The 16,872-nt window shown below is 48.2% G+C and overlaps 1 protein-coding gene across 9 annotated transcripts in view; it reads right to left on the reverse strand.

Annotated features, from left to right (window-relative positions):
- Positions 1-1,698: 1,698 nt before the first annotated feature.
- PHF24 (PHD finger protein 24) overlaps positions 1,699-16,872 on the reverse strand; it is a 309,837-nt gene continuing 294,663 nt past the window's right edge. For 4 of the 9 annotated variants that reach the window (XM_054658809.2, XM_063788646.1, XM_063788647.1 and 1 more), the window contains 7 exons: positions 12,514-12,895; positions 11,659-11,844; positions 7,964-8,042; positions 7,453-7,658; positions 6,950-7,110; positions 6,552-6,647; positions 1,699-6,231 (listed from right to left, as the gene is read on the reverse strand). In XM_054658809.2, coding sequence (XP_054514784.1) covers positions 6,135-6,231; positions 6,552-6,647; positions 6,950-7,110; positions 7,453-7,658; positions 7,964-8,042; positions 11,659-11,844; positions 12,514-12,895 — 1,207 coding nt within the window. In that variant the 3' untranslated portion in view covers positions 1,699-6,134. Of the gene's footprint in view, positions 6,232-6,551; positions 6,651-6,949; positions 7,111-7,452; positions 7,659-7,963; positions 8,043-11,658; positions 11,845-12,513; positions 12,896-16,872 lie in introns of those variants that run through there. The other 5 variants (XM_054658807.2, XM_054658810.2, XM_009456533.5 and 2 more) reach the window with 2 other exon arrangements.

The following is a 16,872-nucleotide window of genomic DNA, read 5'->3' on the forward strand; positions in this document are numbered from 1 at the left end:
CACAGTACCCACCCCACCCCGACCCAGCTATGCCTGGGACTGTGTGAGTGTGGAGATGATACACTCACAGCCTTCAGATGGAGCAGAAATCCTTGCTACTTACTCAGTGCCTTACAATCTGTAAAGCTCTCTCCTCTTATACAAAACTCTTTCCTCAATTAACCAGCCCAGGAGGCTTACAGGACAGGGGCTGTCCTACAGATTTTACAGTCGAGGAAACTGAGGTTCAACAAAGTCAACCTCCAAGCAACCCTTAGAAAGGGTGGGGTGGGAGAGAGCACTACTCCATGTTTAGCAAATTTAGCAGCCATTGATTCTCTTAAGGAATGACTCTCCCCAGGGATAAAGAGGAAATGAATTTGAACCAGAGCAGGACAAGGTGGATGGAGGTTTGTGTAGAACCAAGACCCCAGCCAGTCCTGGGAACAAGTGGAAGTTGGTGGGAGGAACAGTCCTCAGAGGATCTAAAGTTCCAGCCAGGACTGCTGAACTGAGGGCAGGGAAACCTTATTCATTCAGGCCCACAGACACCCAGCCTTTTTATGCCCTTTTTCTGTGCCAATGCTTAGCTTCACTGAGCCTGGAGACAAGGACAAAGGGCTGGTGGGATGTCATTAATCTGCTCTCAGTCTGGTGGACCCCATGGGAAGACTTCAGGGAGGAGAGGTGTGGGAGCCTGGTGAGCGGATGGGGTGAATTGTGCAGTGGTAAGAAATCCCTGCCATGGATACAGGCCTGGTTACCTGTCTGTGTCTATTCCCAGGGTGGGGAGGGGAGGTGCTGGCTCACACAGCAGTGGTTCCTTTGAGGTGTGCTTTGACAGGAAGCACAACAAAGTGGCTAAGAACATGTCCTCTGAAGGCAAACTGCCTGGTTCCCCTACTTCCTGTGTGGTTGTGTAACCTTGAGAAACATGGGCTCTCTGTTCCTCATTTTTCTCACCTGTAATAAAAATCTCATAGGATTATTGTGAAGATTAGTGACTCTATGCAAAGCACTGCCAAGTGCATAGTAAGTGCTCAAAAAATGTTAAAGACGACTTGTACTTGGGACCCTCTCTGGTTTTGGAGGTAGAGTATCGGCCTCTGATCCACAGCCTAGAGATGCTGTCTCACCTACAGGTACTGACTCTGTTCTCACCAGATAAAAGGGAGGAATGGGGATCCCATAGTCCTCCAAATGGCATCTCCAATCTTAGCTTTCCCAACCCTATCATATTACATTAAAGCAATTTGTCAAAATGGGGAGGAAACACTCAGACCAGGAGAAAACAGCCAATGAGTTTCCTTACTTTCAGCTCAGGAGGAACTGGGAAGTGTCTAAAACTGGCCCTGGGGCATGGCACAGGAGAGGGACAACACATAGCAGACAGCCTTGGAGACCTTAGGACCTCATCCTCAATTTCTTTGAAAGCTTTGGCTCTCCACTTCAGTGCTCCTGTTTCTGCTCTGTATCTGTGCTGGACACAGAAATATCAGTATCTCTGTATCTGTATGTGTGGTGCCCCTACCTCTACCCATCTCTTGATTTTTGGGAAGGTCAGGGCCAGGAGAACTCTAGAAAGAGTCACAGCATGTTGTGTCCTTCCTGGCAGCTGCAGCTGCCCCGGTCTTATACTCAGACCCAGGAACTGATCAACAATGGGAAACCACACAGAAATGGCAGGTTCCCCAAACAACAAGAAACAGGAAGCCGATAGAGCATCGCAATCGCTTTATTATGATTTCCACTGTGCCCAGCCTCAGGGCATCAGCTTCTTCTGGAGCGCTGTGAAGGCTGGGCCACGCAGAGGAGCATGCAGCTGTAGAGACAGGGAGACAGGGCTTGGGGACGTTCCCCTCAGCTTGCTGTCAAGTTACCTTCCGCAGAAAAGCACATGGGAAGGGCATGAGGGACCAGAGCGCATTGGATTCCCCAGTGTTACTCAAGTGTTCTCAGAGTCCCTCTCACAAGCTTGGGTTTGGCTGGGGGACAGATCACAGGCCAACCCATGATGGCAGGAGGCTAATCTTGAGGGCCTTTGTGTCACCATGGCTATGGAAAGGCCTGGCTACTTATAACTTGATGTTCTTAACTGTGGGTTGTGCCTACCCAGTGCTATAGAAACTGGAATGTGATTGGGCTTCTTAGTCACTGGCCCAGACCAGAGCTGACCCCCTTTCCATGCTCTGGGTCACTGGGGCATGTGGCCCAGAGGGAAAAAGCTTTCCCTTAGTGCTAGCCGAAATTCTGTAACCTGTTTATTTTCTTTCCAAGGTTGCCAAAAATAGTGGCAGCAGAAAAGTAACAGCAGAGAAAATGCCCAGTCCCACCCTACACCAGGGCTGAGCCGTCAGGAACAGGCACGATGCGTGAATATCCCCCACTCCAGGAGATCTCGCCATTGTCTGGGTTGCAGCCAGGGGCCCAGAGAGATATCCTGGGCAAATTCAAACTAAGTGGTAGGAGAAAGTAGCATTTTTTCAGATAAGAGCTTGAAATAAGGAAAATAAAATAAAAAATAAAAAAAAGAAAATAGGAATTTTATTTCACTGTAAATAGAGGAGGGGTAAAAAGGGACTGTGGTGACAGTCCTGAAGTTCTGGCATCAAAACTGTTCTGCCTTTTAGGGCCACACATCTATCTGTCTTCACTCTGCTGGTCTGAAGGGAACATGCTTTCAGGATCACTAGAGCCAGCTGCCAGTTCTCAGTCCTGCTTGAAGTTTCTCTTGGCTCTGGGGTGGGCCTGGCTGGCCTGGGGCCTTGCCAGGTAGCTTCTGCTGACCTTCCCTCTTGGCTTTTGGGCTTCCTGGCACCACTCTGACTGAAGCTGTGAAACCTGCAATGGCCGAGGTTGTGCTTTGGGCTATGAGTCCTGGGTATAACCTTGGGGCTCACTCCCCAAGGAGGTGTCCTCTTCCCAGGCAGTTTAATGCTGTGTTTTCCATAATGGTGACAGGAATAAGGGGACCCTAAGACTTGGCCACTTAAGCAAGGTCAGGGTGACATCCCATAGGGAGCAGCAGGACCAGAAAGGCTGGTATCTGCCCTGCTAGCCCCAGGTACTTGGGCTGAGGGCAGAAAGAGGCAATGTCCTCATGGTTTCTACTGTAGGTGTCCTCAAATGAAGAGGACCACTTGAAGGTTAGATCAGTACCTAGAGTGAGGGGACTGCTCCATCCCTGGGATACCCTAGGGGCCCTTGCTCAAGTGTTCTGTTGGGGAAGGCTGGGCTCAGGAGAGGAAGCCAAGGAGCAGACTTGGAGTGGTTTTGTGGCCAGGGCCACTGCTCAGCTGACCCTCGGTCCCTGCAGCTCCACCACATCCTCCAGCTGCCCCTTCATTCACATCTGAACATGAGGAAGAGGAATGCTAGGTGAAAAATGCTTAGGGCAAGTGGGCTTCAGAGGAGCCTGTCTGTAACCCAGGCCTTCCTTGGTTAGAAACACTGATCTCAATTTTGGGTAGCCACAAAGAAAGACTGAAACATTTTCTCATACCCTTATTAGAGCCAAATGCTAATATTTGTACTTGGCAGAATTTCAGAGTCACAGTGATGGGAGGGCTTGAAAACAAAATGGGCTTCACTGGGTTTCTGAATGTTTTTAACATCTCTATACATACCGCAGAGGGGCTCTGGGGATTAGAACACTGCAAAGGGAGATTCTGGACGGGGGTTGGGGCAGGGTGTCTGCAACTCTGGACTTGGGGAGCAACGGCACTTCCCCTTTGGTAAAAAGCTAGATGACTGCCTGTGGAGAAGAGGCTGGCTGCTCCTTCGTGCTTTTCTGCTTCCTAGGACTCTTATGGGCTGGGAACTCTACTCTTTGCGAGGGAAGTGTCCCCTGGGATCTCTGTAGCAGGCCCTCACCCAGGAAGTTTGCTGTTCTGGAATAGGGAGAAGGGTGATCCAAATGGGCCTGCTCCTGTTGTAGAAGAACTCTGGGGCTGCTTTGCCAGGCCCTGGAATACGGCAGGCCTGACCTGGCCCACCAACTCACCTCACTCACCCATGGAGAGCTAGAGGCAGCAGCTCCAAAGAGGTAGGCATCACCTTGATCTGTGAAGGATCAGGGAACAAGATGGACTTCCAGTCCCTGTGACTGATGAGGCAGGAGAAAAATGCTATTCAGCTCTCAAAGCCCAGAGCTTGTCTCTACTCAAAATGCCCTGTCTGTGAGATCGAGCAGCCCAAGGCCAGTGGCACAGGAGATGATTTGCCAGGAGAGTAGGTAAGAGCCCCTGTGCTTAATGTGCTTTAATCTCAGTGCAAAACCCCAGGCCTGGCCGCTTCAGATGCAGTTCTTAGGCCCAGGAGTCCTGCGCTTTCTTTTTTTGACTAGACTGAATAATGGCCCCTCCTATGGATCAATCCTGGGGGACGGCTGAAGAGCATTTCTAAAAGCTGTGGGCCATACACCTGAGCCCAGATTTGTCTCCTGTCTGCTTCATTTCAGTCCCAAATAATCCAACCCCAGCAGCTCACCACCCTGCTTCCAGCTAAGGTGGTTCCTACAGGAGGAGACTACACAGGGCTCTCAAGAAGCCCCCGGCTGCAGCTCCTTGCTTTCCTCGAAACATTGCACTGAGCGGTGTGTGTTCTTCTGTACGCACCCGATTTAGCACAAGGGCCTCGAGCAATGAAGACGTGTTTGCTTCTGCATGACTGCACTCCACTCCCTTTTGAATAACTCTTGGTAGTCAGATCTCGCTATGCCTAAGTCATTAAGTTGGAAACAGAAGCCTAGAACATGGACTCCACGGCCGGCCAAGATGAGCCATAACACACAGACTGAAGAATTTGAATTTGATGAGTACTTAGGAAGGAGGGCTGGGGCTTGGAGGCCAGGCTTGGTGCTCTTGTGGCAGCCTGTGATTGCCCCAAAAGGCCTTCCATGCCAGGCCCAAGCCCTAGCCTGCTGGGGAAGGACATGTGATGAGCAGTGAGGAGAAGCAGCCACTCAAGCTGAGTCTCAGTGATAGGGAGAAGCAGAAAACTTCTCCTTCTGTAAGGCTTTCCCAGGACCTTCTCTGCAGAGCCTCTTCTTAAGCCCCAGCCTCTTATCCTGTTTGTCAGGATGGCTGAAAGAGTCCCTGCTCAGGGCTCTGCAGATCTTTCTTGGGCTGTGGAAGGTATCTACAGTTGAGTTGAGCTGGAATGATGAGGAAGCAGAGCCCCGTTCTCTCCTCTTCCTCCAGAGTGTGCTCTCGTCAGTCTCTGTGGTCGGTGACTTGGGTGAAGCATCTAACACAGAGGGCTGTGGCTCCTGCCAGTGTGTCTGCTCCATTCAGGCCCCCTTGGCCCTAGGCCATGAGCTACCATCTGAAAAATAGGGGCCAAGAAGGCTCACCTTGATTTTTGACTACCCTGCTAAAGACTTTTGGACTCAGGTGACCTGACTGAGAGGTTCCTAGAATCCCGAGTCCCTGGGAAGGGCTGCCTCCCCCTCTTCCAGTCAGGATTCTCCAGGCTAGTTGCCTTTTCTGTCACCAGGAATTGGAATTTAAATAAATAAAGGGCTGAACTTCAGTGGTGATGTTTAACTCTTTTCCCAACTCAGTACAGCCGAGGTACATAATGCACACCTACTAGTAACAGCAGCTGACTGCAGAAGGGATTTTTGGTGGAGAAAGCGGGGCCCATTAGGATCTCCAGGAGCTCTAGGCAGGCATGCGAGTCTGACATGCCCCCTTCCTAAGAATCACTTGGCCAGAGACTTATCTATTGGAAATTAGAACTGGCCTGCCTATAGAAGGGGTGAGTAGAGACCCCCTCCTCTATACCAGGGGCTTCACAAAGGGACTTTAGTCCTTTCTCAACCAAAAAGAACCAGGCTTCTGAAGGCATGGACAGCTGGGTAGCATGTGCACATGTGTATAAGTGTGGTGGCAGGTCCCGTCTATGATGTGGGGCAGGGGCGGTCCAGGAGAGGATGCTGCCACAGCTCCCAGGGCTTCTCCTTGTGGCAATGCATTCACTGCCTCTATTGTGAGGGGAATGGTGATTTCAGTGCCATAAAGCTTAGTGACAAATTAAGATGCTGGCAGTGTCCCAACCCCATGAGTCTCTGTGCCAGAGGTTGGTGGGGGAAGGGAGAAAGGAAAGGAGGGAGAGGATGTCACTGTCCTCAAACCGAGCTTCTCTGCTCCATGCTATCCTGGGGGCTTCAGGTGAATGGCTGCGCTGTTGGGGCGAGCAGCCAGGATGTAGAGGACATTCTCTTGCAGGAAGGTAGGCCAGTCCACAAATCTGGAGTGGAAGCAAAGAACAGAGTCGTGAGGCTGGTTTGAAGACGCGTGAGCCCTGATCCCAGGGGCAGCATGGCTTGAGCTACACAAAACTCAGGGAAGCTTGGCTCATGCCTGACCTGGCTATGGCTGGCTGTGCTACCAGGCCAACAGACCAGCTGGCTGGTCCTATAGACTTGGGTCAAATGTGCACTCTTGGAGCCTGGTTTCTTGGGTGGGCGCTTGCTGTTTTGGAGTGGGAGTGGGTAATGCCCTCTCTTACTTGTGTGTTTTGTGGGGGTTCAGAGGGTACAAATGGCCAGGTGAGGAGGTCCTACTCACCTGGACTCCTGCTCTGTGGGCAGCAGGGTCTTGTCCTGACTCTTGCTGCTGCTGCTGGCTGGGCTGCTATCCGCGATGGGACCCACATGGCTGATGCTGCTGGGCATGAGGACACGTGGTTAGGAGTGGGATAGTGAAATGCCTGCCCCCTCCCAAACTCTGGTAGGCCCAAGGCTCTGGACATGCTCATCCAGGCTCTTCTGAAATGTGGCAACACCGAGTTGAAGGTAGAGGCTGTCCTATGCCCTGGCCCGTAGGCATCACCATCCTCTACCTAATGCACAGGAGGCTCCTCTCTCGGCTGTTGGCAGGGGGAGCAGGGAGGTATGGAAGGGCCACTGGCATGGAAAAGGGAGGAGGAGAGGCTGAGTGGGGACCAGGACTGGTAAGGAGCGGACCTGACACTGCAGGAAGGAGCCTCTGGGAACTGTTTGCAAAACCAAGAGTGCTGGGCCTGGCGGCACTCTGCCTCACTGACGGTGATCCCACTGCCCCGTGCCAGGAAGGCGGCTCGGGCTCGCTCCCGCTCCTTCACTGTCAGAAGCCTCAACAGAGAGTTCTGGGGAAGAAGAGACAAGATCTTAGAGGTGAAGATATCTTGTAAACTGCCAAGCCATAGAGAATCCTATCTCCATTACCACCTTTGCAACCTCCCTTAGAAGCTGCCCAGAGCCCTTCTGGAGGCATCAGCACTTCCAGTGCGGCCCAGGGCAGATCAGTCTTCCTCACGCAGTTTCCTCAGCCTGGGCACCAGATCATCTGTCACTGGATGGAACCTGAGCCCATTCCTGATACTGGTCCCTGCTTGGGCAGGACCCAGTGCTCCCCCAATCTGCCCAGCGTGCCTCCCAGGCCCTTGTCACCCAGTATCCCAGGAACATTTGCCCCAACTGGCCCTCACCTGGGGACGCAACTGCTGCAGAAGCAGGAGGGACTCATGGGACAAGAAGTCAGGCCACTCTATGTGGCCTCGATGTTCAGGGTCCAGGGCAGCAAACTGGCGGGCCGCCTGCTCTTCTTGCTCCTCACTCAGGGCCCTGTCACGGTCCCCCCGCTTGGCTGCTTGGTGGCGGTAGCGCAGAAAGTCCTCCAGTGTCAGGGAGCAATCTGTGGGAGGCACCCCGTGCTAGCCATGCCCATCCTTCCTCAGCCTCAGGGCACCTCCATCACCTCCAGGGCACCCTCGGGGCCCCCACACCCACAGCTCTTGCTAAGTCTCTGCCTCCCGTGGCCAGGGTCACCCAGGCTGTGACAGGGGATAGGTGACTCTGCTGGCCAACAACTCAGGAACAAGGACTCATTTACCCTCTACCCACTAAATATGGAACACTCCTTTCATGGTTCATTCTAGAAAGCCTGAAGGAGAAATCTGCCCGGCCCCTCTCCATCCAAGCAGCACCACCCAACCTTACCAGGGATGACTTTACACCGCTGAAAGGTCTCCGTGAGGCTATACATTTCCTCCTCAGTAAGCAGCAAGTTGATGTTGTCCTGAAAATAAGGAAGAGCTGAGTCGGTGGCCATACAGGCCAGTAAGAAAGGCCAGGGTCAAGGGGGCTAGAAATAGAATTTCAACTGGAAAGCAGTTCCAAGATCATCTAATCCCAGCCTCCTATTCACAATCAATGAGATTGAGGCCCCAGAGAGGAGAAAGGACTTGGCCAGAGTTGTCTTTACTCTGGGGCAGAATCTTCCCCAGAACCCAGATATCCTGACTCCAGCATTGAGTCCCTTTACTAAAACAGTGGTTTTCTCCTCTGAGCTAACCTAGGGATTTCTTGGAAGTGCCTTAGGAAGCTGCTGCAGGGAATAAGGGGGCTAGTGAGTAGGCAGGTTGTGAATCCCTATCTCCATCAAGCAGAGCGGCTCCATCTCCATCCCTTTTATCTACTTGGCTTCTGTGTTAGGCTGTGCTAAAAATGTATTTTAGTTAAAAAAAAAAGTTTAATCCTAGCTCTGCTCCAAGTGGGTTGTATCACTTTAAATAACTCCAGAATGGTTTTAAAAGATGCCATTATTACAAGGCTCCTAAAGCCAAATGAGTTTTTTTGTGGTGCCACAGAAGTTTTAATTCCAAAGGAGCACCAATATCTTATTGTGTTGACGTTACCATACAGTCTTTAAACTATCAAAGATCCTTTCTAGTACAAGGTCATTTTCTTCCTCTGAGATACCCGCAAAGTACAAGAGCAGATATTTCATGAGTATTCACATGTGGATTTCATAAAGAACTCAAACCATTCTTTTTCTTCCATAACACTTTTTAAAAACTAATATATAATAGTTGTATTTTTCTTTCAAACCATACTTTCAATAAACACCTACTGAGCACCTAGTAAACACTGGGCGCCACAATGGTGTGTAACACTGTGAGATGTTCAGTGTGGCTGAGGTTTGGAGTACATGTGAGTGTGTGTGTGAGGGAAGGAGGAGGCCTACTATGAAGTACCTCCAATACCCTTTATCGAGCCCCTCAAATTAGGCCTTTATTATGAGGGCAAAAGGGAGCCACCAAAGGGTTTTACAAGTGGGGAGTGCCGTGGTCAGATCTCTGGCTGCTGTGTGGAAGATGGATTAGAGGGGCAGAGTCTGGAGGTGTGGAGAGCAGTTGGGGGCTGCTGCAACAGTCCAGGCAAGAAATGATGAGCAGCTAAACTGAGACATGAGAATGAAGAAGGGAAGAGAGATATTAGAGGCAGCATCATCAGGACCTGATGACTCACTGGATGTGAGGCATGAGGGAGAGACTGAACTGGAATTGGTAACTGGGGCATGGTATTACTATTCACAGAGATAAGGAGTGGAGGAAGAGCAGGTTTGGGGGCAAAGATGAGTTCATTTTGGGGCATGATGAGTGTGAAGTACTTGTGAGATATCAAGGTGGATAAGTGCAAGAGACAGGAAATTTAGGTCTGGACACACAAAAATAGGAGTCATTAGTGTTTAGATGGTGGCTGTAGATGAAGTCACCAAAGAGGGCGCAGTGAGAAAAGAAGAGTATTAAACAACAGAACCCTGAGAAACAGGACTGAGACAAGAAACTAACAAAGGGCATTGAGAAAGAATGGTCAGAGACTAAGGCTGGAAGAGCATCAGTAGAGAAGAAGGTACTGGATACCAAGCAAAGACAGCTGCAGAATGTGGGAGGTAATGTTAACGGTGGTTACACCACTGAGGTGGGATTTTATTGACTTTCTATTTTCTCTTATTTCCGTATCTTATGCAATAAAATTCTCATAAAAATACTTAAATCCTAAAGAAAAGAGAGAGGAATAAAGAAGTAATAAATACTTCAGAGAGATGAAGTAAGAAGATGCCTCAGAAAAGGTCAGTGGACTTGACAATTAGGAGGTGACTGGTGACCTTAGGAAGCGACAATTCTGCAGAATGATGGATGCAGATGTCAGATTATATGATAGGTGGTTGAAGAACCATAGGAGATGATGAAATTCTTTTAAGAAGTTTGGCTGTGGGGCCAGGTGCAATGGCTTGTGCCTGTAGTCCCAGCTACTGAGGAAGCTGAGGCAGGAGGATTGCCTAGGTCTAGGAGTTCGAGGCTGCAGTGCTACGATCGCACCACTGCACTTCAGCCAGGTGACACAGTGAGACCCTGTCTCATAAAAAGAAAAAAAAGAAGAAGAAGATTTGTTGGCTGTGAAGGGAAGGAAAGAAAGGAGAGGTACTTGGAAGGAGGCTCTGTAAAAAGCCCAGTGGAGCATGGTGGCAATGATGGTAGGACTGTGTCAGGAAGCTGGGGAGGGAGCAGTGTGTTCCTGGGGGTTAGGGAGGTGACCCCTTCACCCCAGTCCTATAGCAGCAGCACACCGCAAAGCAGAGTGGCCGAGATGAAAGGCTGGCATTCAGAAGGGGTGACAGATACTAGAGAAGGTCGCCGGCACAGCAGGGTCTGCTGCAGTGTACTCCATGGGGACAGGTGTTTAAGTGGCTGAAAATAGCTGTTCCATAACAAGCCATAGAGGAAGAGTTACTTGTTAGAAAGTGGCACATCTCTGCTTTCGTCTAAGCAGCAGGAAGAAGAGGGGGATCAGCAGGTGCTCCTCACTCTGAAATCAATAAACAATGACGATATCTGCAGGACAACAGATCAATAAGGCAAGACTTGAACTCTATTCAGGTGTAGTGAGAAATGGATATAAATCTGGCTTTCAATGGAAACCTTAGACTCTGTCCTTCATTAAAAGTTAGAAGGCATTTATATATAATTTGCGAAGTTCTGAATCAATAGAGCTTTGTCATTTAATTCACATAATAACCACTTCAAAGAGGAAGAGCAAATGCTTATGAGTCAGGTGGCAGGCTGAGTAAGGATCTCAGGCCTAGGAAGTTTTCCTGTGATAGAATCTACCCCTATTGGAAGCAAGCTGGTTAGGATCTCAGGTTAGTTTTCATATAGATACAATGAATGACAACTATAGACTATTAGAGAAAGAACTACTCCAAGCAGAATTACTTTTGAGTAATTAGGCCCCAGTCAATCTCCTAGCTGAGAGGTTCTCTACCGGGGGTGATTTTGCTACCTTCACATTGAGATGTATGCTACCGGCATCTAGGGGATTGAGGCCAGGGGTGCTGCTAAACATCCTACAATGCACTTGGCCCCTCAAACAAGTAACTAACCAGCCTAAAATGTACTGAGGTTGAGAAACCCCATCCTAGCTCTAGGTCTCTTGTATGTACCATTGGAAAAATCTTTTTTTTTTTTTTCGAGACGGAGTCTCGCTCTGTCGCCAGGCTGGAGTGCAGTGGCGCGATTTCGGCTCACTGCAACCTCCGCCTCCTGGGTTTAAGTGATTCTCCTACCTCAGCCTCCCAAGTAGCTGGGACTACAGGCACATGCCACCACGCCCAGCTAATTTTTGTATTTTTAGTAGAGATGGGGTTTCACCATGTTGGCCAGGATGGTCTCAATCTCTTGACCTCATGATCTTCCGGCATTGGCCTCCCAAAGTGCTGGGATTACAGGCGTGAGCCACCGCGCCCAGCCCATTGGAAAATTCTTTAGGTCACTGCCTAAAATCAAGTGTTCTAAGACCGGGCCTCCAGGAAAAGTGCCAAGTCCTCTGCTGTCCCTGCAGTCCAGACTTACACAGTAGTGGCAGCTCCAGCCTGTTTCTGTGTGGGCCATCTCCGTCACCTCCGCTGCACTGTCTCCTTGGATGTAGCCCATGCGGCGCAGGCAGCCATCATGGAAAACCCTGGTGCAGACCCTGCACGGGAAGAGGCTCTCAGCTGTCCAGACCTCACAAACATCACACATCTCATCGTTGACAACCTGCAGAAAGATGGCAGGAGGAAACAGGGATGTGTAAATGTAGGCAGCAAGATTCCAAGGCCACTAAGCACAGAGCTACTTGCATGGGGCTGAGTCTTCCCAGATTAGCCTAGAGGAACAGCCCCAACTGAAGCCATTGTTGAGGTTTTCTTTCTGGACGACAAGAACCAAGAGGTCCTTCCAGCTGCTCATGCCTTTGTGACCATGTTTATGAACAGGGAGCTACTAGCACTTTTAGAAAGAACAATCTGTTGTGAGAGATTGTTCCAGGCATTGCAGGACATTTATCATCCCTGCTTTTCTTGGTACCAAACACCAGTAGCCACCTGGTGTTGTGACCTCCCCAAACTCCTCCCTCCCAAATTTCCAAATGCCTCCCACAGGGTGTAGTACTATCCATGGTTGAAAACCCATGGCAGCGGGGAAGAGGGGGAGGGTCGACAGAAGACCTGCCACAGCATCATTCTTTATCATCCATTGCCCCAAGCCTTTAACTAAGATGAATCCAGGATATAACAAACATTTTATTCTTACAGAAGAAATTCAAAGATTTTTTTGGACTCAGCTCCATTTTTCCGGTTTTGAGGATCACCTTACCCACATCCATCTTCCCTGTCCTGCTCCCTGATGCACTAAGACTTGAGGATCCTGTCCTAACTGGATACTCACAGGCTCTCTGGGCTCCAGGCAGATTTCTGGAGGTTTGTCATCATCCAGCTTCCGGGTGGGGCGGATGAACGCAGGGGGTGTGAATCGGCTGGTCCTGTCAAACTCCTCAGGCTCCACGCCGCGCCCATCTCGGAGCCGCTCCCAGGCTGCGCGGCCGGCACTACTCTCTTCCTGGACCACCGAGGTTCCTGCTTCTGCTTCCTTCTCCTCCTGTACCTCCTGGACGGAGCCCTCTACGGTACCACGGCGGGACCCTGGCAGCTCACCTGTGCGTCGGATGGAAGGCCTGTCCCGCAGCCCATCCTTGAAAGCAGACACAGCCAGACTCACCTTCTGCACCTGCTCCACTGTCTGCCGCTTGGACATCAACACCCCCATGGCTCTGTGGACAAAAAGCAGAGGGGCACAGGTTCAGCCAATGGCTGAGGATGTCAGGCTAATCAGTTTCAACCTAAGTGGCAAGGGCTATTAAACAGTTTCTCCCTCTTCTAGAACATGGTGGGGGTGGAGACAGCACATGTTAAGGATCAGAAGATGTTGGTTCTACTTCTTTCCTAAATTTTATTTATTTATTTATTTATTTATTTATTTAATTTATTTATTAGAGATGAGGTCTTACTATGTTGCCCAGGCTGTTCTTGAACTCCTGGGCTTTAGTGAGTCCCTTGGTTCAGCCTCCTGAGTAGCTGGGATCACAGGTCTACCACCTTGCCTGGATGACTTTGGTTCGATTTCTGACAGGCCTTGCAACTTTGGTTTTCCCATTTATGGAATGAGGGCTATTTCCCCAGCCCACTTCACAGGGATGTTACAAGGATAATGTAAGAAAATGGGCATAATGGTGCTTCGTAGACTGGAAAGCACTCTACGTGCATGAAATGATATCTCTGTCTCCCTTCCTGTCCTAAAACCAATTTAGTCCAGGGGTCCTACACCTCTGCTACTTCGAAATGGTTGGAGACTTCAGAATCCAAATTTCTCCTCTACCCTGCAAGAAGACTCAAGGCTTAAAGCAAGCTGGCAGCAACACAGTTCAGGCCTTTTGAGACAAGAAAAGCTCCTTCAGTAGGTGCCATGAACAATCCACCTGGGGCTAATCCTCATCAAATGCCTACTTTTTAAGTCAATGAACTCCTAGTTTTAGAGGACTCCTGAATTAGTCAGTAAGGAAACTCTGCCACCCGTATCCATGTGGTCAAGGTCACACAAATACTCCTTTGCCCCCTCTCATTAGTAGCTGTGCCTCTCTGTGGGTCTGCTTATCTATTACAGACACTGGCCTATTACAAAGCTCTAAGGTACCTCTCACACTTCTAAGGCTGCACTAATGTCACTCCCACATTTTCTGCTTTAATTCTTCTGAACTGTTCAAGAAAGGTCCATATCCTTTACAGGTTAAAAAGTAACATCAGACCTGCTCTTCTCTGCGGTACCAGAGCACAGCATTGGACAGTGAGGGCATGACAGGGCACATTGCAAAGCTGGTCTGCTATTTCCTAGCCTGAGGAGACTTAGTGGAAGTCAGCTGGGGAATTCTTTTTCTAAGTAAAGTGGAGCAGAGTCCATTTTAGCCTTGCTCTCAATCCATTCTAATCAAGGCTTATTGAACAGTATTATGTGCAAGGCACTAACTGCTCATCATAGGAAACAGAAGACAGGAGAACAGTCTCACCACTCAAGCTACTTAATATTAGAAACCAAAGAAGTCAAAGTGCTGAGAGTACCTAAAGGAAGGCGAGACCCACCACACTACTGGTGGTCAAAGTGGACCTTGAAGGATGCACAGGCGGTTATGCTCAGTTTGTTTGGGGGAAAAGGTGACAGCGGGTAGGAGGAGAAGTAAGGCCAATTCGAAGGTTACTGTTAATATCATAGTCCAGACAAGAGGTAGAGGGTTTAAATGGAAATGATGATAGCAGGAATAATACTGACTGAGTGTATCTGTTACCATGGAAATAGAATTAGGGAAATCTAGGAATAAATTGATAATTGATTGGATGAAGGATAAAGGGAAAGAGGGCAGTTTTTTGTTTTTTTGTTTTTTTTGAGACAGAGTCTCGCTGTGTCGCCCAGGCTGGAGTGCAGTGGCACGATCTTGGCTCACTGCAACCTCTGCCTCCTGAGTTCAAGTGATTCACCTGCCTCAGCCTCCTGAGTAGCTGGGACTACAGGCACGTGCCACCATGCCTGGCTAATTTTTTGTATTTTTAGTAGAGATGGGGTTTCACCGTGTTAGCCAGGATGGTCTCGATCTCCTGACCTCATGATCCGCCCACCTCGGCCTCCTAAAGTGCTGGGATTACAGGCGTGAGCCACCGTGCCTGGCGAAAGAGGGCAGTTTTAAATGGACTAACTAGAAGAATGGTAGTGCCACTTATAGAAATTGGAAATAAGAGGGATAATTAAATTGGATTTTGTATATGTTGAATTAAAGATGTCCCTGGGACATTCAAGTGTCGAGTTATCCCCTGATTAAAACTTTCAGTGCTTCCTTCAGCTTTCAGGAGGAAGTCCCCACAATCAGTCTCTTTACTGTGGCCTGTGAGGCCCTGCATGGTCTGGCCTCCCTTCTTTACTCTGTGTCCCAACCATAATGGCCTTATTTCAGTCTTTATTTGCTATACTCCCTCTGTTTTGGGGAAGTTTGAACATTCCTCCCCACCTGACTAGTGCCTATTTGTCTATCAGAGCTAAGGCTCAAGTCTCATTTCCTTGGGGAAGTCACTGCTGACTCCAGTCCAGGTCGGAGTGCTCACAGCACCATGCCCTTCTGCTCTGGGCACTTATCTTCATCATTACGTATTCAATAGGATGATTACTGATCAATGTCAGTTTCCCCTATTAGACTGTTTTATCCCACACAGTACTTATCTCCACTGCCTAGCAATGTGTCTGTCTATTAAGCATCTAACAGAATAGATTCTTAATAAACATTTTCCAATTAGCTAATTAATTGTGGAGGATTCTTTTTGCTTTTAAAAATGAAACCTTAATACATGTACTATCTGATGACAGCCCCATCTTCTTTTCGGAAGCACTGCTTGTATGTGCCACAGTGGTGCGAACTCCTACACTGCTCACGTGCTTGCCTTGCCACTACTGCTACCAAGGAAATTCATATTCTTGAATTTATAAACTGATTGATAGGAAAGGAAAGAACCACCTCCCCGACTCCATTTATAAATTTGTTTGTAAAACTGAAGTATGTGACGAAGGAACATTGACTTTAAATACTTAATACTGCCTTAAAGGGCAGTGGCACAGGAGATTTATTGAAGAAAGATTTATTGAGCACATTCAGGAAATCATTTAGGGTATTCATGCCTCAGTGGACAACTAAGAATAAATTGTAATTAAAATGAAAATATCTTAATCCCCAAATAAATTCATAAAAAATTGTGATTAAGAAATCTTTTTTTCATTAGCTGGAAACAAATATTAAACAATAGGGAAATAAATTATGTAACATGAAAGACTAAACAACACGGAAAACACTGAGGTAGAAGTATATTTATTGGTGGGAAAGATACTCAAAATATGCAAACATATTAACAAAAATAGCAAGTTACAAAAATGCTCATGTTATGATCTAAATTTTGTACTGTATGTACTTTTAATCTTTTTGTAATCTATATTTTCCAATTCTCCCACATTGCACATTAATTAGATAATAAAACAAATCCTAGAGTTGGCAACTTGATGACTTGTTTTTGTTTTGGGTCCCCTGTTCTATGATTCAGAACCTGTTGCTGGTTGCTTTGGGCTTTAGTTCTCTGTCTGTTAATGAGTGTATTTGGAACATATAGTCTGAAGCATTTAGAATGCTCATGTTGTTTTTCATCTTCTTTTAAAAGTTCATATGATCTAATGAGGGAATCTAGCCAGGGTGGGGTGGGGATGGAGAGAAGAGTATGTATATGTTAAATTTTTTGCTGAGGCTTTGGACCCAGTGGGTTCTTGAAGTGACAGGGCTGGCCCTGTAGTCCCCAGATGCTGCTCAAATGCCTCATGGGCAACAGCGTGTTCGATGGCTGGGTGGGATGCAACTCCCCAACTTACAGTGACAGAGGTACCCCAAGAGAGAAAATACAAAACTGACAGATAATTCTTCATATTTTTATTTGAGCATATTTTTATTATGAGCAATTACATTTTCCAGACCACTAGGTTTTCCTCAGAAACCCCAAGGCATGTTTCTCAAAACTTTCAACTGTGGCTCAGAGTAAGAAATATATTTTTTGTGATAACCCTGTAGACACATGTGTTTATAGATCTGCAACTGAAGTCAAAATTTTGTGGAACAATCATACTTTTAGTACATGTGATGCTCCCTGATATTTTCTATCCTATTTCATTAAA

This window comes from Pan troglodytes, chromosome 11 (genome assembly GCF_028858775.2).
Source record: "Pan troglodytes isolate AG18354 chromosome 11, NHGRI_mPanTro3-v2.0_pri, whole genome shotgun sequence".
Taxonomy (NCBI): Eukaryota; Metazoa; Chordata; class Mammalia; order Primates; family Hominidae; genus Pan; species Pan troglodytes.